The 27,411-nt window shown below is 43.6% G+C and overlaps 1 protein-coding gene across 1 annotated transcript in view; it reads right to left on the bottom strand.

The window, feature by feature from the left end:
* SMPDL3B (sphingomyelin phosphodiesterase acid like 3B) overlaps positions 1 to 27,411 on the bottom strand; it is a 141,243-nt gene that overhangs the window by 52,033 nt on the left and 61,799 nt on the right. Inside the window, exon 4 of the mRNA XM_085647571.1 lies at positions 2,973 to 3,116. Within this exon, the coding sequence (XP_085503697.1) occupies positions 2,973 to 3,116 (144 nt within the window). The remainder of the gene's footprint in view (positions 1 to 2,972; positions 3,117 to 27,411) is intronic.

Here is a 27,411-nt window from a genome sequence, read left to right as displayed (position 1 = left end):
TCGAAATTGTGTAAATGGTGTAAATATTGCAAAGTATGAATTTTAAATGTTATAAATGTGTACTCTATCAGAAAACTGCCACAAATGAATTATGCAAATGCAATCAGGTGATTTGGTAATTCAAGACGATTATCATCGTAAAGTTTTACAATTTTGAAAAAGATCAATATGGAGAAATACTAAGCAAAGTGAAAAAATTACGAGTCTGTTTTCACCTATATATATTCCCAAAACTCCACTCTATCGCAAGAATGGGTCTGACACAGCTCGGGTAAATCGCCTGTGGAATTTTATTGATCCATACAGAGTGATCTGTGAGTGGTTTGTGAAACGCTACGGCAGACGCGTTTCGGTTGAATGACCTTTTTCAAAGCCGGTTTCACTCAGAGGGTTATACTGCCTGGGAGTCCTTTTAAGTTCAAAGATGTTGATTCCCATTGGAGCATACTCATTGCCCCACCTGTTTCTTAAAGTTATTGTGTCCCTTCCTGAAACACCACATTGTGCCTCTCTCGCAGCCGCTCAGGGGTGATATGTAGATCCCTGTTGTGAACGCCGATTAAGTAATTGACACTCAAGCACACAGTGGTGCCCCAATCCTTGTTGGCCTGCGGGCTGCACACTCATCTCGGCGGCTGGATATGGAGAACCTAATGCTGTCAACAAGTCCACACGTATGGCCCCTTCACGTAGCAGAATATTACTTCCTCTCTCCCCATTGCAGAAATACTTTTTCCTTCCTTCTTTAACTGCCTGGAGGGAAGGGTGGGTGCAACGCTTTGTATCTCTCCATACAAGCCTCCTACTTTGCCAGCAACCAAGTTGTTCCTGACCGAGAGGGCATGTCAGTTGCCAGTGCCAACAAAACTGGCCAAATATAGATTCACAAAACCACACTCTATCACAAGAATGGGTCTGACACAGCTCGGGTAATAAATATGGGTTTAGTGGTGGGTATGGGTATAGGGTAGAGTGTAGGGTGATAAAGGTTGTTTTAGGGTATGGGGTAAGAGTATTGGGTTGTAAGGGTGTTTTTAAGGGGTTGGTAGGGATATAGGGTGGTAACGGTATTTTAGGGTTTAGGGGTAGGTATAATGTAGTATGAGATTTTTAAGGGTTTGGGGTGGGCAGGGGTATAGGGGTGGGTAGAGGTATTGGGTGGTAAGGGTTTTTTAAGGTTTATGGGTGGGTAAGGGTATTGGGTTGTAAGGGTGTTTTTAGGGGTTAGTAGGGTATACGGTGGCAAGGGTATTTTTAGAGGGGTAGGCAAGGGCATAGGGTAGTAAGGGATATTTTAGGGTTAAGGGCTGGCTAGGGGGTTTAGGGTGGTAAGTGTATTTTTAGGGTTTAGGGTGGATATGGGGATTGGGTGGTAAGGACATTTTAGGGGTTGTGGTGTGTCGGGGCACAGGTTGGGAATAGTAATTGTAGGGTTTGGGGGTGTGCGGGGCATGACGTGGTAAGGGTATTTTTATGGTTTGTGGTGGGTAAGGGTATTGGATTGTAAGGGTGTTTTAAGGGTTTGGGGGTGGGTAAGTGTACTGGGTGTGAAGGGTATTTTTATGAGTTTGGGGTGGGTAGAGGCATAGAGTGATAAATATATTTTTTAGGGTTTAGGGGTAGGTAGCGGGAATAGGGTGGTAAGGGTAAATAATAAAGGGAGGTTTGGGGTGGTTTACCCCATAAAATAAGTTAATTAATATATGTGTAAACAAGTGAGGGGGGTTCTGGGATCTTGCCCCTAAAGTATATGTATATGTATATTACGCAGTTTGAGCAATATTGTCATGTCTTTAAACTTCTGAATGCAGCAATCAATGGCTGAAGGTGACTAGTTAACTTTTGTAAAGTGGCAGACCATTGCACCTGTGTGCGTGCAGCTGGTTTATTAACTTTTGACCCGTTCAGCCAAAAACATTTTTTGTTAAAATCTGAAGATTCTGCAGCAGATTGTGGGTTTATGTATCAAAGGTGGCAAATCCATGCATAAAGATGAAAACGTAACAACACAGACTATTTTCCAGTGGGCCTTTGTAAAGAAAGACAGCCAAATTGCTGAATTCTTTTCAGTAAGGCCAATGTGTCAGATTAGTTCTCAATATACACTTGTGAAGGACATTTATGGTTATAATTTCAGTATTTATTGATTACTTTCTACCTTCCTTTCCTAAGATTTTTTTAAAAATTATTTATGAACTATATACTAAGAATTATGGGCCAGATGTATAAAAAAAATGTGCATTCTCAAATGGCCTGATACCCAGAATAGGGCCATTTGCGACTGCAAAATGCTTTTTATTATACATGAAACCCAAATTTTGATTTGGTAGCACGTTACCGAATCACAAACTGGGTTTGTGACCAAATACCGACTCAGTATTTCGAACAGCTTTGTTTAGAACGCCCCTTCCTGATACCGAATCAGATTGGAAGTCATGTTTTGCAACCAAAATCTGGTCACAAAACAGTAACCAAATACTGAAAGGTAGAAGGCATCCGCTAATGAAAAGGGGTCCCTAAGGGACCCTTACCCCTTTGTGAATGTTGTAAACTATGTTTTAAGAGTAGGAAGTGTTCCCATGGACTACTGCTTACTCTTAAAAAAAAATAGTATCATTTGTTTAAAACACTTCTTGTTTTCCATTAAACAAAATTGGCTGCATTTCCAAACACAACTGAATTATTTAAAAGCAAGCAAAAACATGGAGATCTGCTCACCTCAAGAGGCCACCATCCCTGTGATGGCTGCGATTCCTAATGGGTCGCAGTTTGAAACCCACCTCATTAATATTCATAAGGTAGGTCGAATTGCGACCCGTTAGATATCAGTATTTTTGAATCGACCTATTGCTACAAGTATTTTGCGAAAGGGGCTATATACATCTGACCCCATATCTTTTCTTGTCTTTAGCCCATGTCTTGCATTCATCAAAAACAAATAATGAAATATAAAAGAGTAAAAAATAACATACCGTTTTGAAACGTTGCAATGGATTCTGTGTTTAGCCAAGGCTGCCAGAATTCTGAAACATTTCTGTAGATTGTGTTGTTCTCAGCTGGCAACTGGTTTTTAGGGTGGAAATCGTGATTGCCAAGTGCTGGGTAGACTTGGATACCTGTGGAGAGAAAAATAAAAACATGCTTTTTCGAATTGCTTTTGCCTTTTGATTTCAAGCTCATCTTCTGAAATACTGTCCTACTGGTAATGCTAAAAAAAGCACATCATTTCAGGTGATCAGCCATATCTGCAGGTGACATTTGTCTTTGTACCTTTCTATTGTTATCTATCATCAAATCCTATCGTACAGCCTTTATGACCCAAAACTGCACTGTTTCTTTACCTAAGGCTATATCTTGTCATCCGTCAGTCGACTTTGTCCAATGTCTGCACTTCACACATATGGGGTCATTTAGATCCTGGCAGTAGCAGTATAAATGCTAGAGATTGTTTTTGCATCCATTTTAGCACCACAACTCAATTGAAGCAGAGCACAAATTGCTCTAATCTCTGTTTTGCCAGGGCTAGTAGTACCATCTTGTAGTTGGTGATAACTGCGAAAGCAAAATGTTAACAATGATGTAATAAAAGCAGAAAAGCTGCATTTGCAACAGCAATTGACTCAGAAGCTGCCTCAGTTTCATTCAGAAATGGATCTCCAATACAATCATGAAACTCACCAAATCCCAAGAAGGAAATTCTTCTCTACACCAACAGAAAAAACACAATTGCAAAACCATGTCACGTTGATTTGTAGAGTGCGCTCTCACTAGGGAGAGAATCCTGGTGCTGAGCAGGTGTGAGCCTAGCCAAACTGAGGGCTTAGTGGGACTACTGGAAAAGCCAGGGCTTCATCTTCTTGCGGAATTCAAGATGTGAGGAGGAAGCTCCTATGTTTAGCAACAGGTCTTTCCACGATTTACGAGGGATATACGGGAAGGTTCGACTGCCGGATCTGGTTTTCTGTATCTGTGGGACATGTGCAAGTGGGAGTCCGCACTAGCAGAGGCTTCTGGAAGATGCAAAATTAATCTGAATGACTTCATCCCCAAGGTGACACCGAGCACAAAGGCTTATAGATACACCCTCATTACCAATATGTGCTTCAAAGAACACATCACAGCTAAACCAAGACTGGATGCAACTCAATCCAAAAGAAACAGAAACCTATTCTTTCAGACTTCTAGTTCAGATCAAAAGTACAAGCTCAAGTCCTCATGTACCTAGAGACAGGCAACTTCCCCAAGAAACCAGAAGTCAGGCTTATGATAGAATTAGGCATCCAGTGAGCTCTGTCCAGTTCCATCTTGTCTGCGGCCTGCCTGTAAGTAGAAAGCACAGGAAGAAGTCCACAAAACGAACCCGCTTCTCTGCTGGGCTGATTTGCAATATAAGACAAAGCATATCTCCTAACTATGGAACAGCTTCCCAGCAGGCACCCCGAAACCACATAAATATAAACTGTGTAAGTACCATGGCTCTAATACCAGTATTTGGTGTCAGTCCCGACTTCAGAAAAGTGCTGTACAATCCGCTGAAAGAGAAATATTGTCAGGAACGGAACTCTAATGCCATGGTCACGTAGGCTGGGATGATTTCGCAAAAAAGCCTGAATCTGTGATGTCCTGTTATATTACAGGAAAATGTCAACAGTTTACACGCTGCCCCTGCTCAATGAGAACCCTTGTATAGCAAATCATTATCCAGATGAACAGTGCATGGTCAGGAAAGTGTGTAAGCAGGGCTGTTTTTAGCTGCGCTAAGGTGGAGGAAGTGCCTCTTTGAGCCTGTGACCCTGTGTCAGTTATCCTCTGTAGTGCCAGAGGCACTCCCATGTATTGGGATCACGTGATGACCTTTGACTACCATTGCTTTAATTGATTTTATGTGTTTTATTCCTACTTTGCACTTGCATTTCGTGTCTCCTTAAAGCTGCAGAGTGTGAGTGGTTGTTTTTTACAGCCTTGCCAGGAACAGAATGTGTGGGATGTACATTTGATAGCATGAGAGAGAGAGAAAGGTGTGGATTGTACTTCTCTGTCCCAGAGTGTAGTGTTAAATGCAGTGGTGCTCAAATGTGCATTATGTTGTACATTGGGAAATGAAGTGTGTGATGATATAGGCAGTGGCGCACAAATGTGCATTGTGTTGTACATTGGGAAGTTTTATGAAATTTTACTATTGGCTTTGACATGCCCTCATGCCATCTTGAATTCTGACTCTGTCTAGCTTGAGCTTAGTGCACACAAGTATGTCCCCAGATCACTCAAGATGTTTAGGCTATTCACGTTCAAGATTGTTTTCTGTACTTTTGGAGATGTTTTCTGTACCTTTGGAGATGTTTTCTACTTTTTCAAACTTCGCTAAAATAAGGGGCTGGAACATGTGGGAGCGCAGAAGAATACGTGAGAACTCCTTTGCCTTTGGAATGCCTGTGGGAGTTAGGCAACTCCAGTAAGTTTCCTTGGCGCAGAGGAGGTTCTCTCAGAAACTTCTAGTGCAATGATATTATAAAACTGGGGTTTGTTGACTTGGAAAGTGGGATTTTGGGACCTGAATGAAGGACGGATGCATCTAATTCAGTGTAGGAGTTCCCGGCTTGTTTAGTCTCTTGACCCTGGCTATGAATCCCCCAGTCTGGTGGGCGTTAAGATGAAGTTATTGCAGCCGGTGATGTATTTTCTCTGATTATTGGCATTGTGAAGTGTGTATGTGACTGTATGCACATTCAAGTCTCCAGTGGTTATAATCATCTGATGTATTTAGTATATATATATCTTTATATCTTTTCATGCTTTCCTTTGATTCCTTGTGTCTGATTACTTGCCTTTAATATTGCCTATTTCTTGCAGTGGATGTCCAGTATTATTATCATTATTATCTGCTTGTACTTTATTTCATGCATTTAACAGTTACCTATGCTTACTTGTAAGTGTGTTATTATTGCTTGCACATATATATAATTTCTATATACATTTATATGTTGTTTTATTCGACATCTGGGAAAGCCTCTCTGTTAGACAGTGTTGCACAAATAAAACTCCACGCTTTATTCTGAAAACTATCTTTTGATCTGTCTGATTTTATGACAGTGAAAGCCCTTTCCAGGTGTTTTCTTGCTTCACCATGTTTGTACCTCCGTGTGGGAGAGCTGTCTTTTCTATTATTTGGGAGCGTGGAGCAATACATCCTCTCAAAATTCGGTTTGCAGCTTGACATCGAGCAATTACAAGCATGCTATACTATCAGGAAAGCTGTGCTGGAATGGATCCCCTCTTTAGCTTAATGTGCCCTTACTGCTTGTGCTCCAAGGCTGGTTCCCTGAGCCTCAGACAGGGAGTTGACTGGGTGCAATGAGTGAGGTAGTACATCCTGTTCGTGAGCCATGTGTGGATGCCCTGGCCTGGAGACAACATGGCACAGGCATCCCCTGACCACCACAACCCAAAGGGGAAGCTAGAGGAGTGGAGTGGCTCAAACTGAGTAGGCAGCCCAGAAACATGGCAGTACTTGCTGGGCTCACAGAAGCACAGTGAACAGCATGCTTTACTCTGGCGTAGCAGCCCTGCCTGACAGTGGGACACGTTGAGTTGACTGTATGTTGGTGGTGGGTTTGTGCAGTAGGCAGCAGCATGGAAGGACTGCAGTCCACAAAGGTGGGTGGTCCTCGGTGGCGGCATCAATCAGCCAGGCTAAATAGATGCCCTCATCTTGGATTGGAGATGGCAGTGCTAAAGGAAACATCTAGATGGTTGATGGCTTGACTGATGTGGTATGCATCCAAACTGCAGTAGACATTTCTGGTCACTGAGTGGCCGACTGGCCTCTTGGGGGTGGGGAGGATTGAAAACCATGTGTCGCCATCAACCCTAAGCCCCCAATCTATCATACAGGACTCCAGTTGAGAAGAACTGGTATATATAAAAAACTCATCCTGGATGGAGCTGCGGGGCCAGGACGTGGAGAGGCACAAGTGAGTTCCAGCAGTGGTTTTCGTGAGTTGGACAGCGGCGTTCCACTGCAAGAGCTCATCCCTTCCTTCACCTGCTCTTTCCCTGCCTTATAGATGTGGGTTTGGCTCTCCAGTTGCTGGATGGTTGGTTTGGACATGAGGTGTGAAAAACAGGGGACCAGCAGGTCAGAAAAGCCATTATTTGAAATAGAAAACTCAGCTAACTGAGAGCAGAGAGCAGTGAATTAAAGCGTGGTAACTTCTACGCAGCCCTAAGGTTGGGAACGGTGGAGTAGTGGCTAATGAGCCATCTGAGCTTGCAGAGAGGTGAGAAGCAACTACAGTCTACATATCGCAGTGTGGTATGTGCCTCAGCCTATCCTGCTGTACAAGCGCAGACATTTATACGTGCTTGCCCTTGTCGTGGATCGGTAGAGGGGACACCCAAGACTGTGCACCTGATTGTACCTGCTGCACTCACATTAATATACAAGCATTCAAAATATGCCTGATGAGAGCAATTTGCATTATTTGAATGCCCTGGAGCATCACCACTGAAACAACAACATTCTCTCAGTGCGTGTCATGCTATTTTCCTGGCTTGTATATTAACTTGTTGTGGGTATGATCTGATCCAGATTGAAAACACATGGTTCTACACAGGCTTAGTACAATCCACATTACTCCACACATCTGCCCAAGTTACAGTGACACCGGTGCTTAATCCTCACAGTGCCTACACCGATCTATTTAAGGAAATGGCCAAGCCTCAAGGCAATTGCTCTTCACAGAAGCAGTAACAGGAAGACAACTGTCCACCTCAATAGATGTTTAGAAAAAGCCAGATGTGACATTGGAGATTCTCCTCAAGGATATACATGTGGTGGGGGTGACATGGAATATGCTTGAAAAGAAAATGGAAAAAATATCCATGGATGTGAAATCCCTATGAACAGATCTCACAAACTTTCATATATGGATTTACCAGATGGAAAAACACATATCCACTCTGGAACACATGCTTGACAACATTCCTAAATAGGGCAAGAAACTTGGCATCTCCAACAAAAACTAATGGGCCAGGAAGACAGCTCCAGAAGGAACAAAGTCTATTTTCATGGCATTCTGGAACGTCTTAACAAGGGCACTTTGGAAGACTTGTTGTCCTTCTTTCTACCCTTTCTCCTGCAAATAGACTTCTCATGCAGTCTGGAACTGCAGAGAGCCCATCGCAGTAGGTCAGGTGAACCAAATAATGTCAACTACCCAAGACCTATCACAGCATGCTGTTTGTGCCATCAACAAGCGAGCCCGGTACTGGAAGATGTGAAAAATAACAGCACCTACATGTATGAGTGTCACAAAATATAGGCTTCAGCTAACTACTCTTCCGACACTAAACTTCAACTGAAAAAAAATCTAAGGCCACAGATGAGAAAAAGAAATTCAGGTTACCTGACCCAGTCTTGGTGGTTTTCACTGTCAATGAGAGGCCAGTGGAGCTCACGGAATCAAATGATATTAAGAGACTTTTAGCAATAATTAAACAAATGGATATGGATGTTCAAGTCCCTAATGATCTTCAACAGATTGTTGATGGCAATAGAACCCTCTTCTAAACTTCATCAATATGGGACACAGAATCAATAACTGCCTGACATTCAGATGAAGAAAGTCTACAAAGAATGAGGATGTATTGCAGAGAGACTGAGAAAAATCAAGTTTACCTCTAAAACCATCAACTGGGACTGATGGGCATAGCTCACCTGTGTAAGCAACTTACTTGCGAGTAATGCTCTACTCATGTTGACTTTATGTCTCCAACTTTTCTACCTTCTTTATCGTACTCCTCTTTCTCACTCTCACAACAGTTAAAAAATAATGCATCCGCCAATGAGAGAAGACTGCGTTGGGGACACTTCTACACTAGTATGTGGGAATACTTCCACATCATGTACCCCCACAATATTATGGCATGGTTATATTAAAAATGAAACCAATAAATTGGAATCTACTTATCACATCTCGTTAATCTAGACTTTTCCCTCCTACAGATAAAAAGGCCAACCCTTGTTGTTGTTAGTTGTTGACTACTTGTTGTTTTTCTTAGTATTTGCCACTTGTAATAATGCTTCACACCTCCCTACTCCTGAATGACTATATATAAAGGATGTCTCCTAACTACCCGAGATCTGAAAGCTGCCCCAAAAAAGTGAAGATGAGATATTGCTATGCCTCCCTGGGACCGTCGACTAGCAATACACTGATTATCTCCTAATGCACCCACTTGCGCATCCTGGAAAAGGTAAATGAGGCACTGGCGGAGGAACGACAAACTAGAGGAGGATTTGCACTTGTGGGGGGACATACTGGCCAAGTTAGTGAAACCTGGTAGAGTGGGAAATGCTGCGTTAGCGGGGCCACCGGAGTAGTTGGGCCACTTGCAGCACTCCCAGGATCGGGGTGTGCATGTGTGTGTGGTTTACTGGGAGAGAGGAGAATGTAAGGGCAGCCACTGTGCCTCTCAAACAAAATAGATGCACAGAAAAGATTGCATCTGCGAAACATTGACTCCGCTATGTTGCACTGGTGCTGCTGTTTCGGGGCAGGGGGCTTGGGGGCACTGTTGACAATTTTATATGCAGTGTTTGAAGTTGTACTTGACCACTGCTGCCTGGAATTGAGTATAGAATCCAATAAAGATATATACTCAAGGCTTTTACCAAAGTGAAAATTGCTAATGAATTATTGATCATTGGATCAGTATATGTGCCCAACTTCTCACTAACTAGTTTTCTCATAGCTATCGACCACCTCTTTATACATTTCAGCAATAGTTATTGTCTGAGGTGACTGGAACATAGCAGTAGATCCTATTCCAGAAAGAACTGGCCCCTGATCTGAATAATTATTTGGACTAACTCATATCTTGCAGGATCATTCACTTATAGAAATGTGGCGCCTTCTACAATCAAGAGATGAAGAATATACCTTCTTCTTCTCCACACATGGCTCTATCTGTTGAATCAACTGTTTCCCAACCGTATGATCCTTCTCCCCATTATACTGAAATGTGAAATCTTATACTTGTCCCATACCCCAGTTTACTTTAAATAGACACAGAAAGGATCATTCCATCCCTACCTATTTGATGAATGAAGACCTCAAGATACAGGTTACCTGAAGTTAACAAGCATTGGGAAAGCCAAAAGATCTAGCCCACAAGAAGAGAGCTATTGGTTTTGCAATGTTTTTAGCCATGTTGTACAACAGCGAGACTGCCATGCAGAATTGCTGAAAGCTTTTTCTAAAGTGCTATGATACAGCCAATGCAGTTCACTTCAAAGCACTTTTGTCTTGCTGGCCGGGAGGGTAGGGCGGTGGGCAACCTGGAAGGAAGGAGGGTGTGTAAAGGGGTAAAATGGACAGCTAAGTGTGTGGGGAAATAAGCACTATTGCACAGTAAATGCTGGCCACGTAACCAATTTTTATTTATTGTGGGGTGGGAAGAAACATGGAGGCGGAGACACAGAGGGAATGGGCTATGTCAACACGGATGATGGGTGGGAGGTCAACATTAGCAACAGATCGTAAGGGGGAAAAACACTATAAGGCAGTTAGATGTGTCCTACATCATAGTGTTTTTTTGTTATGGCTGGTGGGAGGGCAACACAGACAATAGAGGGTGGACAAGTGGGTGGGACTACCCATAACATAATATAACATGCGTATTTGTAAAGCACACATTGACCCTGAAGGGCCTCCTGGTGCTGAATAACAGATGTTTATTGGTACAAAACTTAAAGGGTCTCATTTTATCGACCTCAAAAGGATGAAAAGTTAAGTGGACCCACTGGAATTTTAAACTGTGAACATGAGGTCAAACATAGGCCCCTACAGTGGATGCATTAGTCCACTGAGCCACCAGACCTGGCAATGGTGGATGGGAGGGACATCAGGGACTACAGAGGGCAGATCGGGTTAAGCAGCACAGACACTGGCCAGAAAAAGGGCCTGTGGAGTCAAGCAACATGGACAATGGAAGGAGGGAAGGTGGGCTGTGGACAAGCACAAGGTCAAGATAAGGAGGGGGGCAGGTGGTGGCAAGAAACATGGGCATAGAAAGAGGGAGGAAAGGAGTGAGGCATGCAACATGACAGCAGACGGTTGGTGGGTTGGAGAAACGCGGAGGATGGAGAAGTACATGAGGGACCTACCTGAAAAACACACTCTTATAGTGTGCTTGTAAATAGAGAAAAAAGTAGAACCTAAAAATATGGACAGTGGAGGGACACAAGTAATGCATCCATGCTCCAGGAGAAGGACAAACAAACAACCAGAAGGAGGCCTGTGGCAGCTAACCAATAAGAGGACAGCAAATGAGAGCGACATTGAAGCCAACCAATGATAAGAAATGGGTGGACTCTAAGCTTTCTGTTAAAAAACAATGTCTCGTGGCAGACAGAGCATGCACTATCTTTGGTGAGACCTAAAAAATGTCTATGTGCTCATCTGAGTGAGTACATAGAAGATGATAAGGGGTACTTTACCTTAGCTCAATCCCTGTGAGTGGCAGACAAGAACACAATAGGAGGTTCCATGATGAAGTAAAGTGCATAAGCCCATAAGAGTACTAAAATAAAACAAACTAAACTTGAATTGCCACTCAAGGATCACAAGCAACATTACAACAATTACCCCACCAAAGAATGGCAGCACCAACTGGAAAATGATAAATTGGCATTGAACACCCTTTTTAAAGATAAGGAGGAAAATACAGTGCATAGACCGCATTATGGTCATTATGAACAAGGTGAAGAAGCGGGAAGACTCCTCATATTTCAGTTAAAACAAAAGAAGGGCGCAGAGCATGAACAAATAGCAGTTCAAGCCCTGCACGATGATGATGGCAAGATGCACGCACCCACAAGATCTTGTTAATGGCTTCGAAAAAATAACTAGCAAGATTATTTGAGCCAGAAGGGGAAACAGAAGATATAACAAGCAGTGGCAGCTGGTAAGGAACGGGAGTGGCGGGGTTGAATTTTTTTTTTTTTTAAACATTTACCTTTTCCGCCATCTCTACTCGTCGTCCACGCTTCTCCTCTCTTCCTGACTATGAGCCAAGAAGAAGCAGGAAGCACACTGACTCCCATAAGTCAATCACAACACTGCAACGCAGCGTTGTGATTGGTCTGAGCGCCGTGGTTCAGCACTCAGACAGGGACATTACAGCCTGGTGGGGAATATGCAGAGTGCTCATGACTGTTTGGCCGGCCCAAGTGCACGAACCACTCCTCCTTCCTGTGCCACCAGCCCAGCCTGTCCTAACCCAGCCCTACAGCAACAAAAAATAAAATGAAAATAACGTCGGAATTATCATTTTATTTTTTCCTTTTCCACTGCTCTGAGAGCAGTGTGGCAATGCTCCTCCACCTTAGCGGAGGAGTAACCCCTGATAACAAGCGAAGAGATGTTCTTTGCCAAATGCCCACTTCCTAAGCTCTCAGACTCAGAGAGAGACTTATTTCATGGCAAGATTCCTCTGTAAGAGATTTTTATAATGCCATATCTGCTCTTCCAACAAGTCACCCAGGGAGGATGGTTACGGTGGTGAATTATATAAAATATGTGGTAGCGACATAAGAAACATGTTACATGCTGCTTTTGGAGAAGTTAGGAATACTGGTACACTTCATCTTTCTCCAACAAAGCGCTCCTAACAATGATCCTACACAACTACACAAGAATCACCTGAGTTGCACTAAGTAATGACCCATTTCATTGATCATAGTGGATATTACGATTTTAGTCAAAATACTGGCAAATAGACTACGAAAAATCATCCCTTCAGTAGTCCATGAATCGCAGGCTGGCTTCTCCGCTGGTAGACATTCCTGACACCAACTTAGAACCCTGTTGCAAATGCTGTGAAGTTCCAGATCTAACCAAAGCCCTTTCCATCAATGTGGAGAATGCCTTCCATCAAGTTTAGTGGGGCTATCCATTTAGAGCTCTCAAAAAGTTTAACATAGGAGACGATTTCATTTCAAAAGTCAGATGACTCTAAGAACGCCCTGCAGCACAAGTAACATGCGGAGGGTTCTTGTCGAGCCAGCTTCCAATACTGAGAGTGGTCGTCCACTCTCCATTCCCCCCTCTATCCCTACTCGCCGTTGAACCTTTAGCACTTGCATTACGAAGAGAACACACAACCTTTGGAGCGATTCAGATATCGGCTGAGCTAAGAAAGGCATTGCCTTATGCAAACGATATGCTCACGCTAACTAATCCTGAAACCTCGTTACCCCTCTCTTATTGCTTTGATAGAGACATCCTCATTATTTTCAGTGTACAAAATCAACTGTAACTCATTCCCTATCTTTTGTTATACCATCAGACCAGCAACAGAGCCCTATATTTTCAAATGGGTCACACATACCCATATTTATGGAGATACTTTTAAGCACAGAGCTCAAAGATACTGTCACTGATAATCTCTCCCCTGAAATGCCAGATGAACTCAGTGGAGGATGCTGTACCTTTCATTCTGGGGCTGGGTACAAATGATTAAAATGATGATTTCCCTGCAATATAATTACATCCCTAGCATGCCCCTCCAATCGTCCGCTCACGTAGCCTACGCCATATAGATCAGGATAACAAACTTTTTTTATGGGATGGAGACAGATCCCGTGTAGAGCCTGCTATATGCACACACAACAGCAGGAGCTCTTAGACTCCCACACATTTAGAAGTAATGTGGCACTAAATACCTGTCTCAAGTCACACACCTTCTGTACAATTCAAGTTACGACCCTATTGAGGCTCCCTTAGAGATCTTGTCGTTACTGTAGCATTATGGTGTCAGAGGCTTTCACACTGCAACATGGCCCCTCCCACACATCTTACACCGAACTACCCATAGGTCGATTAAGGTAGATCCCTTCCTACACTCAGGTGCCCAAAAATAGGAATAACTACAAGATAAAAATAGGACGAAGACCTATTTACTGAAAGGAATGGACGAATAAGGGGATCCTGACTACCGGACAGCCTCTTAAGGACAATAGAAGCCTTATATTTGAGGAAATGAGGCAAAACTACGAGCTGGACATGCATCAAAAATGGAGATACTACCAGTTAACACATCGTCTCTCCCGTCTTCTAGGTCCATTTGACCGCCTTGTCTTCGATGTATCGAAAAATAAATCAAATTATGGTGTAATCCGTAACAGGCGTATACAATGCTTTAAATTAATGAAGCGTACTCTACTGCCACAGCACCGGTCGTGCTCACCACATGGCAAAACAACCACTCAATAGAATACATCAGCGACTAATGGCGTGGCATATTGTCCATGCACGATAAGATGCCGAGAGAATCGAGACCGAATTTCACATAGGATAAGATTCTGCAAAGTCGGTACTGAATCAAAGCACATTTATCTAAAACGTCTGTAAGTTACTACTCCTTCTGTTGGAGAAGTAACCAAGACAAAGGTACACTCTACCGCAACATTCTTGGGCCCGCTCTACTATAGTCCAACTACTGGCCAGAGATATTGGCCACATCGCGAACTCATAGTCCAATATCCTTTGGGCCCTCAATGAAACTAATCCTGCTCTGCTTTTCTTGGTACAGATGGATATAAAACTCACAGTGACCAGAATATGCATATTACAGCATTTAGAAAAGCATACCAACTTCCACAGATAAAGAATCGATGACCGAATGCTGTCATACTGCATCATATGAATGATACACAAGGTGCAAGAGACTACAGAGATGCTCCATAAGACTTGGGCTACTTTGCTTGATTAAATCCCTGTCCCTGATAAAATTCTGTTGATATCTTTGTATAGCACCTATCCATGAGAAGGCGATTCTTAATTCGAATATATAATTATTATTTCTATTGTTGTGGCCCCTATTAGCATGTCCACGCCATATGTCCAAAACTGGCAGTTCGAGGACCTGAGATTTCCCCCTCCCTCTTCGCCACACAACAGCTAATTGAATTGAACTGCATTGAATAGCTTTATTCGATTTTTCAAGAAAAATCATAAAAGCACATAATATAAAAGATAATTGAAAACACCTATCAGCAAGATGCAAAAAATTCAGATGCATAAAAAACTAAAAGACCACAACATACATTAATAAAAACATTAGAAGTGAGCTTAAGAGTAAATAATAGACTAACAGCTAGGTGGAACAAGAGATAGATAATGCTACAGTGTACACTTCTCTTATTTCCCTCTTGAATTCCTGATTTGTTTTCCCTTGTTTATTTCTTTATGATTTTTGAGCCGTATTTAATCATAGTGACAGTCTTATTATAACAATTTCAGTGAGCCATGCTGCGACGTGAACTGTTTATGCGCTGCCAACTGTAAACGAATCGCAACTGTAAATTAGGAAACACTGTGAAACTGGGTCCTGTACCTTATTGACACGTTTGTATTCAGTACTGAAAATCCTAAAAGGTAATTGTTAAAAAGAAAAGAAAGCGTCTGATAAAGACTCAAATCTTGAACATCACATACACGCTCCATCTCTCAGACCAAAAATCACTCTATTTATGAAATGCCGGAGGAGGAGGTGTGGGACTGCGCCACTGCGGAGAAGAAGAAAGTACTCACCCGGCTCCCGGAAGCGTGAGGTCCCACAGAGGCAAGTGTGACTCCACAGACTGCCGGACATAGGCGCAGAATAGGAATAAGAATAGGAGGCAGCGCCAAAATTAAGACCAGGGAAAACCTGGTCTTAAACAGGCAAAATGAAGAGAAATGCTTTATTTCTCCTAGTTCTTGCTGTTTCTTTGTGTGCTGCATTGTGCAGCACACATAGAAACAGCAAAACGCCATGCATGATTGTTTATGTGGAGGAAGGTGTACCTTCCTCCACATAAACAATACATTTAAAAATGAGGAGTTGCAACTTCTATGTGTGCTGCACAAAGCCGCACACATAGAAGTTACAAATCGCAATTTAAGATGGTTTATGTGCAGGAAGGGACACTTTCCTGCACATAAAAAATAGTTCTCACAATGCAGGCACCCTTGCACTATGGTGCAAGGGTGCCTGCGTTGGCACTAGGCAGCTGTAATTAGCACCAGTGCCGGGGAAAACGCAGGGATGCACCGTATTGTTGTAAATAGGGTGCAGCCCTCCGTTTCCAAAGTGGAGGAGCGTGGCGTTAAGCCAAGGAGGCTAACGCCGCGCTCTTTTACTTTCCTTGTAAATATAATCCTAAATTCATTCCTACTGACCATGGGTTATATTCTAGACTGCAATTTTTATCCTTACAGGGCACAATTCAGCACGTCTGCCCTTCTGTTTATTAAGGGCACTGCACAGGACTACAGATGCCTCTGACATGGATGTATAGGTTTGAGATACTGCGGTGAAATTTACCCTACACAGTTCATGGTCAGTTTTGTTTTACAATTTGCAAGAAAGAAGAGAACCTGACTTCCATACATTTAACACAATGCTAAATGGCACACATGACCTCCTGGAATGAAATGGCTGAGCACAGCATTATGTCATGGAATGTGAATGTCCTCAACTACAGAAGCAAGCGAGGGGCAGTTTTATAGTTAGTCGGGAACATTTCCCTGATGTCTTCTTGCTGCAGGAGAAAGCACATGCATTAACAAGACATCTACAGATTCTTGTGACAACAGGGGTACTCCGGTGTCAGAAAACATCAAGGAGGGTAGTGATATTACTTAATAAGCTCTTCCCACTATGCAGTCACAGAGCTAAAGACAAAAAAGCAGGGATGGTATGTCTCAGTGACTGGTAGTCTCAAGGGCCTCTGTTGGTCTTGGCTCTGTGTCTGCTCCCCTCCAACCTTTACCTGTTGAATCTTTGGATGAACTTAATATCCAGGGTGTCACTGTGGTTTGGGGCTACATAATGCAAAAATGGCTCAAGAGCTACATACTTGCGTACAACATGCCACAGGACCCTGGAGGCATTTAATTATTTTCCTCATCACATTAGTCTTTTTCCAGGCTTCACTATTTCTTTCTGCCCACCCCAGATCTAGCATGGGTGTAGACATCCCAACTCCTTGCCAGGGGTCTGTCTAATCACTACACTCTGGAGCTGCACTTGGGCCACATGATGCAGAGGGAGCAAGAGACGTCACACCTGAACCCCTGGTAGCTTGTATACAAGGTGTAGGAAAGTGCCCTTTTTGGCTGGTCAACCCCCAATTTCTGCTCTGGATGCTGTGATGTGGTAATAGACCTGAGCGTGCATTGGGACCTGCTAACCAAGCCCCAGTACCAGTGCTCTTTCCCTCAAAGGTAATGTGAATTGGTTCACCCAAATGGCAAGATGCTTTAACTCCCCCTTATAGACCCCTAGTACATGGTACCAGTGGTAGCCAGGGCATGGGTGTTAAAGTGGTCACCAGAGCTGCAGCACTATTTGTGCCACCCTGAGTGACCCAAGTAAAAGTAAAGTCTGCCACCACAGCCTGCACTAGCAGCTTCCCTGCTTGAGATCGACCCTGTACACAGCATGTGTGACAGGATCACCTCAATGCCTTTGTATAAGTAGGCCACCCCTAAGGTAGGCCTCCTATAACCCAGGAGGCAGGGTGCAGTATATGAATGGTGTTAACATGTTTTTACAAGCATACATGTCCCTACAGGTATCTTCCCATTAACGATCGCTGCAAGTGAACGGCTGTCCATAGGTTAACATGGACTGGTACCAGGCGACCACGAGTTAGCCAGCTCCATTTTGGTATCACCGAATTTAGTCATATTTGGTATCAAACAACGTGCTTTATCACCCCTGACATGTACCCGGGTTGCATCATTAGAAGATGCGCCCAAGTTGCCTCAGTTTCCCTATGCTTTGGAGGGCTTACCAAGCCGGTTGTCACCAAGAAAGAAGTCTGCTTTCCTGCTGGGAAGTGCTGTCACTCTCAGAGGACAGAGACAAAAGGCCTTGGCAGGGAGGAGGTCACACCTCTGCCCTCCCAGTATGGCTAATGAAGGGCCCATCATGGCATTGAGCCTCAAAGGCCACGCCACCTCTGATAGGTGAGTGTCTTGTCTCCCAGTGGAGACAAAGAACCCCCCAACTTCGCCCCAGGCACTCGTGTTTTCGAGCAGGCAGGAAATTCGATATTACGGAGGCGAACAACCCACAAAGACCAGCCACATCTCTAGGGTGGGTTAGCTGGTCTGTACAGCCGAGGACGGCTTGTGCCATCCTGAAAAGTCCCAAGAATAGTGGGTTCTGGCTAGTTTGGTGACATACACCTCCTCCCCCGGATGTGGTCACCTCAGGGACGGATTACGCACAGGATCAATAGCCCATTGGCTACTGACCCTCACACTCCTATACACCCCCTAAATTCAGGATTTAAGGGGCACCCCTGATACCAGAACTCCAGATCTGCTCTGAAGAAAAGGGACAAAGAAGAGGCCAGAGTCAGCAGAAGGCAGGACTCCACAAAGAGAAGGTGTAAAGCTCTGCACCTGTGGCAGCCCCCCTGCACCAGCGGGGCTACGACTCGTTCTGGACGAGAGACCGGTTGCAAAAGGAAGGTGAACTCCTCTACAACCGAAAGACTTTACCAGGACTCCCTAGGACTAGAGCAACTACTCCCCTGCAGTCAGCAGACACAAACTGCATTTCCAAGACCAAAGAAGGAGTGGCACCCGGGCTCTGTCAAGGACCAGCCCGGAAGTAACTAGTTCTGGAAGGTGCAGTCCTGAACCTCATTGAGTCTCAGCCGTCTACAGCATTCCCAGGACGTCTGAAAGAAGATTTGCTGCATCACTGCATTTGCCGTGGCCAAGGTTTGTTGGTGGTCTGGCTGACTACTGACTGCTTTACTTGACGCTCCAAGAAGGAGACATCCTGCATCATCAACCCTCAACTTCTGTGGCACAGTTGTCAAGTACTTACAACCCAAACCTGTCTGTATTGGCATGCCTGGTAAGGTCAGTCCCAGCATATCCCGTTCAGCACCACGGATAGCCAGGTACACCTCTGCACCCGAGATGCCCGAGTTAGGTAGAGCTGTTCTGCCTGGTGATTCCTGGTCCTGGGGCTCCTCCAAGCTTAACCTCAAAGGGGTTCCTCTGAATCCAACTTGCAAGTGACCGAGTGTCACAAGTGCGTTTTTGACAGGTACCAGGGTTCCCCGCTCAGCACCAAGGACAGCCAAATCACCTTTGCTCCCAGACTCCCTGGGCAAGGTAAAATTGTTCTGACTGTCGAGGCTTGGTCTGTGGACACGCAAGACCTTAACTCCAATTGGGTCCCGTGGAACTCACCCTGCAAGTGACCGAATGTCACACAGTGTTTTCTCCATTGACCAGAATGGTGACGTTTGACAGCTGTGCAAAGTACTGATTTTCTGAACACTTTAAAATCAATAAGTCCGGTTATAAGCCGTGTATTGATTTTGTTTTGGTGTCTAAAAGTATATAAAAAAGACGCTCTACTTTTATAAATTGGTGTTGGATTTCTTTCGTGACGTGACCATTACTTATCGTCCAAGTTGGTGCTCTGAAATGCTTAACATGTGTTCCTCTAGGTAAGCCTGACTGCTCTTTACCAGGACTGAGCTAAGGATTACTAGTGTGAATCTGAGGTCCACTTTTGAATATTTTGTTAATATCACATGGTAAGGCTCCCCAGCCACACCACATAATATTTCCACCTTGCTGCAAAAGGAATTTGCACATTACCTGCAGACAGAGATCTAACCTTATTTTAAATAGAATGTAGGTTCAATTTCCTAAACTTGTATACTTTGGGAGACCAGGAATCCAGTAATTCGTGGAAAGGCGAGACCTATCCCTGCATCAAAGGTAGAGAGAAGAAGTTATGATAATCTTCATTGAGACCAAAATCCTTGACCCACAACATGGGTTTATCTCAAATGAGGATGCTACTTTTCCCCACCAGCTAGAGACTGACAGAACAGCATGGAAACACATAGCCACTTGTACATCCAGACTAGTTTGGTTGGCATTCCAGTGCCGTGTATATGAACAGGAGACTGGGACAGAATTGTTTTTGTATTTGCTTGCCAATTGGGAGAAAACCTCCAAGATAATTCAGGAAATCTGGGATTCCTCTGGGAACTTGGTGTCAGATTCTTCAGCAATTGTCACTTTCATAACTTAGTATCATACTTTATGTAAAGCCCGCCTACCATCGGTGACAGTGGCGGCCGTGGCACAACAAAAGTGGGGGAGGGGGGACAAAGAGGGAAATGGAGGGTAAAAATGATATTTTAAAAAACGTACCTCTTGCTGCTCCTACGGCTGCCTCAGTGCTGCACTCCTGGCAATCTCTGGGAGGGCACAGGCTCCCCAGCTAATCCAGATGCTGTTCTCATGCTATGAGAGCCGCCCCAGGATTGGTCTGAGCGGCCTGGTCTGGCCCTCAGACACTGCTTGGGAGTCTGTGACTTTTCTGCAACGCGGCTATTGGAGAAATTGAAACGCGCATTAATGTTTGGCCAGCCAAAGACAGCCGACGAAACTTACATGCTCACTTCTAAGTGCCCACCACTCCTGTCTGTCATGGCTCAGGCCAGCCCCGCATGCACGGACCGTCAGCACCGTCAGCCAGAGCCCTTCACAGAAAAATAAAATGATATTATTGTTTAGTATCATTTTATTTTTCTGTGACTGACCAGTGGGCAACACTCCTCCGCCATTACGGAGGAGCCGCCCCTGCCAAGGAGACAGAGTCACACTTGATAAGCCATCTGCCACTGAAGCCCTTGAGTCACATGCTCTGAGATACATTGAAGCGTCCGTTCTTAGCTGAGTAGCTTTTATAAGCTGAATCTGACAAGCACTTTGGAAAACACACAGCCCAAATGATTCCCACTTCAATACTTAAAGTAGATTGCTCCACTCCTGGCCCCACACCTACTGAAAATGGTGTAAGCCTGAGATATGCAGGCGCAGCTTGAAATGTCCACATGTTCTATCCGGTTGAAACCTGGACAGCCCCCAGGACAATGCCTATGTAAAGCTCACTTATGCCCAATACTACTGTGAAAATTATATCTCAGCTAATTGGCTCAGTATTTATATATCTATATTTAGATTTTTATATCCTTAATATGACATATAATTATGGATTGGTGTCCTAAATATTTAGTAGTTATGACCCCATTATTCGGTATGCGGTTCCACCCTTGTTCAACTAGATTGTGAGCCGGTTGGGCAGGAGAATATTTTCTAACTGAATCACGTACAAATAGAAATGACAACTGTTGTCCATTTTTATATTTGTTTTGCATGTTGGACTATTTATAGGCATTTTTTTAACCTAATTTTTATTTGTACATATGTAGTTTCTCAAAGCGATTGATTAAATCCTCCTCATTAGCAATAGTTTGTTTGCATATCCCGCCAGGGCTGTAAAACGTGCGGCACATGGGGCCCCACCCCTTCAAGGTCCCCTCAACCCTTGAGGGGGGGGCCTTTCAGGCCAAGATCAATGAAGAACTGTGAGATATGGGAGACTCGTGGGCACTTCATTACATTCTGCAGGGTGTCCCATCATTTTGCATTACGCCACTGATTTGCGCACTCCAGTGAATCTGATTTCCATTTATTTTCTCAATTCCACGTTTACCACAACATTGAGGTGCCCCACTTTCCTCCAAACATTTTGGCAACAGCAGCGACTAAGCAGCTGTTGCTTGTGCCACTTGTGTTTTTCATGCTATTTTTTTTAACCAAAATGCATCCTTCTGTCAGAAATTCATGCAAGAACGCATTTTGCTGTCAAATATAGTGCTAATTGACAGATTAACATTTTGCTTGTTTATTTTAATTTATTCATGCAAAAAAATTCCCAGTTATGCAAAAGCAAATGACACAAAATGTTGCACACACCTAGTTATCATGCTGATGTCTACGATGCTTGGACCTTTAAGGTTTTTTTCTATTACCGCTTGATTAACTCAACGGCAAACAATATGAGACGTTCTGCAACTTTATAGTTTTTTCCCTAATGCTTGTCTGTCTCATCATTATTTTTAGGTCGAGCCTGGGCAGCGCATGCGCTGCACTGCGAGGCATGCTGCATTCAAGTATGGAGTTGAAGCTCCGTCCACTCTCCGCCCATATTTTTCATTGGCTTGTGTCATTGTCCTTTGTAAATGCTGGCTTCTGATTCGTTAATAGGCTTCTTAGTCCCTCCTTAGTACCGCCTTGTCTTCATTTGTAACCTCCCATGAGGACTGGCGCTTTTTCCTCTGTTGTTACACGGTATGTATTATTTAGTCTGTAAACACTCTTTTCTTTAAAAGTTTCTCCTACTGGGTGTCTTTGCCTACGGTTAAGCCACACACTAGTAGGAAACTAACGCTGTTCGAGCGCTGGCTTTTCACTCGGAAAGACAATTCACATCTCTTATCTGATATATATTCCTTTTTAAATACCCTGCCTACACCGCTACACACTCCAGCGCGGAAGCGATGGGAGAGGGAGTGTGAACGCAGATTTACGGATAAGGAGTGGTGAGATATTCTACACCATGCATGAGCCTCCGCTACGAGCACCGCAGGCAAAGAGACTCTCCTAAAATTGGCACACTACTGGTATTATACCCCGGCCCGATTAGCTTTCTGTCAGACGAGACGAACGGCTGAATGCTGGCGGCACTGTACCCACTCAGGCCCACTTACCCACCTATTATGGCACTGCCCCAAGCTTCATAGGTACTGGGAGGAAATTTTAAAGGCTATTGACTCAATGTTTGACTCCGAAAAACCGCACTTTCCAGCGTACGTTCTGTTAGGGTTGCCCAGTGCCTTAACCTACCCACTACACTCTGAACGGGGCAAAGCTATTACATTAGCGCTGTGCGCTGCAAAGTAGGTCCTGCTGGCTAAATGGGGCACTGATGTGGTCCCAACTAGCACTGACTGGCTCCATAAACTCTGGGACCTCCTAGGGATGGAGAAATTAAGAGCTACAGTTAACCACACACTGCCCAAATTCAACAAAAGATGGGGCTCCTGTATCACACATCTCTCGGGGGAATTTCAACGACTAACTTGCCCGATATACCTACGCATTCTACAGATTACATCTCCTACCCCCCGCAGATCCAGCCTTTGCATTAGCTTTCTGAGCACATGTTGGTCTTTATCTTTCAGTTACACTTTGGAAGTGACTTTGGAGTATGTTTTTCTCCCCTTCTCCCCCCCCCCCCCCTCCCTCCCGAGTGTTTCATGCTTACCGCACCGGCCTATGAATGTAGGTGCAGGATATTGTAATTTAAATGTACAACTCTACTGCTTATTCCTCGCCGGCCAATGGATGTAGGTGACAGCTGATGTTCGCATCCCCTTTCCCGTCTGAAACTAATAAAAAGTTACAAGCCTAAAAAGTTTCTCCTACTGCTGGCACAACATGCTTTCCTGCAACATTCAGCGCAACATCCGCGCTTTCACTTTCAAAGCAGCCCGGGACAATGGCGGCCGCTACTTTGAAATGAAATATGTCTCGCATTTACAAGAGTTTCAGCTATTGGCATTGTAAATGACAATGCCTTTTTTTTATGTGTTAATTATCAAAACAGATAAATAAAAGGCATTGTCATTTACAATGCCAATAGCTTAAACTATCGCAAATGCGAGACCTATTACATTGCAAATGCTTGTTTTATTATTGTTGGCGAGCAGAACAAATGGAATCGTGATAGATCTAGTCTATCTGACATACTTTAATGGGGTGCTCAATCAATTGTGCTACTACAGACACCCGAGTCCTCTGGTCAGTGTTGCGCTTTACCACACAGTGTGATCAATATCAACGGCCGGGCAATTGGAAATTTTAGTTCCCCTCGCTATTGGCTACTGGGTATCAATTGAACACCTGGATATCACTCTTTGACTGCTAAAACCAGCTCGCGCCAGGTTTACACCCCTTATCGCGAGCATGACACCACAAGATTGCTTCACCTTTTGCGCTGGGTTCTACCTGTCAGTTGTGCTCTTTAAAACCCGTTGGTTCCTTGTTGCAGATTATTTGAATAGCCTGGACTCCCAATTTTACTTGAAGGTAAACTCTTTTCTTACCTTTTTTCTGATCATATATGCCCTCTACAATTTTAATTGGGTGACTTTTGTCACACCTTTTTTGAGTTTGTTAGGCAGCTACGGTGCTCAGAAATTATTTTTCTCATCTCATCATGATGATCTGTTAATAAAGTGTGGGCTTGAAACGCCATCAATGATTACAGTCCAAAAGAAGAACAAATTACGCTAATGCCGACTACGCGAAATAACTGCAGTATAATACACAATAATACATTTTAAAAACTCTGCAATGTATTTTGAGAAGTCTGTCTCTGTTTTCTCCTCTTTTTGGATAATGTACTAGGCAATATATTGTTTGCAGCATTGGCACTCTGTTCATCTTTGCTACTGAGCATGTATTGACTGTTTTGGTCTATGAATTCTGTTCGAATTATATACAATTAAAGCATTGTTTTTGGATGTATATGGTCTTGTGTCACATTATTTAATTGTATATGTCTTCTATTGAGTATATCACTACAAGTACACAATGTTTCCTATATATTGATACATCTTGCGGACATTGTGGTTGTCTACAAATGTATGGTCAGTTTTCACTTAGGGTCTACGGGTTGCTCCTGTAGCACGTATTGATACATCCAGCCAGACTGGTAGAATTGTTGAGAAGTGGAACAACATAAGTGTCTCGGGCTGGGTGATATGTGGGAGGGCCATCACATGAAGTTCTTTGAAACCCTACAGACCGAATTCGATCTTCATGAGTCCCAATTGTACAGATGCTTACAACTGAGGCGTGCTTTTGAGGCACAATGGGCAGAAACAATTAATTTCCCAAAACATAACGTTCTGGAGGCTAAATTAATAGTCGACCACTTGGGCAGAGGAGATGTCTCAATACTGTATTATACACTAGTATGTCATGCAGCACATCTCTTACTCAAGCTGCGATCCAAGTGTGAGCAGGATTTGGGCCACTTACAGGACACAGATAGCAACCTGGGCCAAGACATCAAGACTGTCCCAACTAAATTACCTGCACAGAGTATGTTACCCTCAAGGCTGACAGCCTACATGAGATGGGCAAAATCCATCAGCACTATGTACTGGACGCCAATCAGAAACAGATTTATTTCACATGGTTTGGGATTGTTGCTTGATACAGGCGTACTTGTGCATTGCAACTCGAACATATCAAACGTTTTGGGAAGACCCATTAATCTTTCACTGACACAATTAGGAATAATAAAGACCCCGGGAATACCAGATCGGAGCAAAACTCTGTGGGGTGGGTATTCTTCTGGCCAAAAGGGTTATAGTTAAACATTAGCGATCTGATATAGTTCCACCAATACAGCATTGATTAAAATGCATGGACAGATGCTCACAGTTGGAGGAACTAATCTATGAGGCCAGGGGCTGCCCAAGTGAATGGAAAAGGATATGGGGACCATGGTGAGACCACTCTCATATTATGGGATCTTGCTGCCAATGGTCAACGTTACGGAGGCATTCTGCTGTGATTTTCTTCGGGCGTATCAGCTACAATTTTTTTGTATTATTATTTATTTACTTGAGTTTTATATAGCGCTGGCTAGACCCGGAGGTATCAGAGCGCTTTACATGAGGAGAGTTACATAGGTTACAATGGTTATGTGTGGTTGGAAAGAAAATATAGAAGCGGACTTGAGTGACAGCCAGTACAAGCCAGTGAGTAACGGAAGAGGGGGTCCCTATTCCCTGTTCTTATCACTATTCATAGTTTGTTTGCATCAGTTAGAGCCCAAAGTTATCAGGTCAAACATTCAAGCAACCCATTGGAAGATAATATGATTCAAGTAACTACAAATTGTCACGATGCGTACTAACAGTTAAAGGAGAAATGTATCAAATAATTATGAACTTGACCCAATGGGCCAAGCTTCACTAAGAGCTTAGACCACCTGAAAAAGTCTCTAAAGAAGCTGAAAGGGGTTAGAGGCAAGGCTTTGACTTTCCTCAGAAGAATAGAAAAATCTATGTAACTGACATTAAAAGTGAGGGATCTAATTTCTATGCATAAAAATACCAACATACCCGTCCTATAAAATACATTTTTAGCATAGCAAACAAGCTTGCCTCCCCACACTGAACTGGGTAGTGCTCTGCTTACACAGTATTCTGTGATCGATTATCAAGCTTTTTCGAAGACGAAATAGAGAAAATTAGCATTAATGTCAATGCAGTCCATTTGGACTTAGAGCTCCCACAGCACCTTGTTGTGACTAAATGTAGGCGATTTGAGGTGTTTGAGACAGTTACACCCAGATCAATGGCTAAACAAATATTGATGACAAGTACAGGTTCTCCTGAACCTTGTAGATTTAAGATCAGCCATTAAGCCAGTGTTGTCATTAGTCACAATTTACCAGAAAGCATCGTTTGCTACAGGGAGGCAGATGCCATCAGAGTGGAAGAAAGGGTTGAACCCTCCATTCAACTCCAATTTCTGACCTATATCACTTCTTCTATTTGCAACCAGAATTATGAAGAGTCTGGAAATCTCTTGGCTCTGTAATTAATTGAATAGAAAATGTCTTGCTTGATCCAACTCAATCAGGCTTTATGCTAGTGTATTCTGCAGACTCTGTTCTTATTTCAGCTCTGGACTACCTTAACATATGGCCAGATAGTGTCAAGTTAACTTTTCTGGTTATCCTAGACTTGACTGCTGCCTTTGACACTCTGTCCCATTACCTGTCTTCCATTACATCCTCCTGTGTGCCTTGAGCAAAGCAGGGCTGGGAGGCATTGTCTTGAATTGGTGTATGTAGTTTCCCTAGAAAGAATGTCACATCACAAAACAGACCCTAACTCCATGCCAAAAAAGAGTAGGGGTCTCATTTAAAGTATGGCCTGCGACCCATTGTCTGTCAGGGTGGCAAAGGTCAGTACCTCTGGCCTCTACCATCCTGGCCAGACTACCGCCATATATTTTTATGTCTCGGCCGGCCTTGTGAAGATCTGTTTCTTTCTAGGAGCCGCCAACTTGGTGGCTCCTCTGAAGTCACTGAATGTGTGCTGAGAGCACCACCCTGTTTCATATGGCCACTCAGAAAACGTTCTTGTTTTCCAAAAACAAGCACCCCAAATTTGAGTTTGCTTTTTAAAAAATAAATGACCCTGGGGCCCTGGATGTTTTCTCCCAGTATGTGGGAGTCATTGTTCTATTTTTTACAGTTGGGATTGTTAGCAGTCCCAAACTAAAAAAACACAAACGCAAACACTCCAGAACAGCGTAGCAAGGATGGTAAGGATTCTGGTGCAAGCAAGAAAAATATCCCCATTGACTATTGTTAGGGCTGTACCCTACAGCAATTATCAGGGGTCAATGCGCCCCTAAGAGCTCTGGGCCCCGGTTGAAA

Source organism: Triturus cristatus, chromosome 3_2 (genome assembly GCF_964204655.1).
Source record: "Triturus cristatus chromosome 3_2, aTriCri1.1, whole genome shotgun sequence".
NCBI classification, from domain to species: Eukaryota; Metazoa; Chordata; class Amphibia; order Caudata; family Salamandridae; genus Triturus; species Triturus cristatus.
This window is presented reverse-complemented; position numbering and strand designations above follow the sequence as displayed.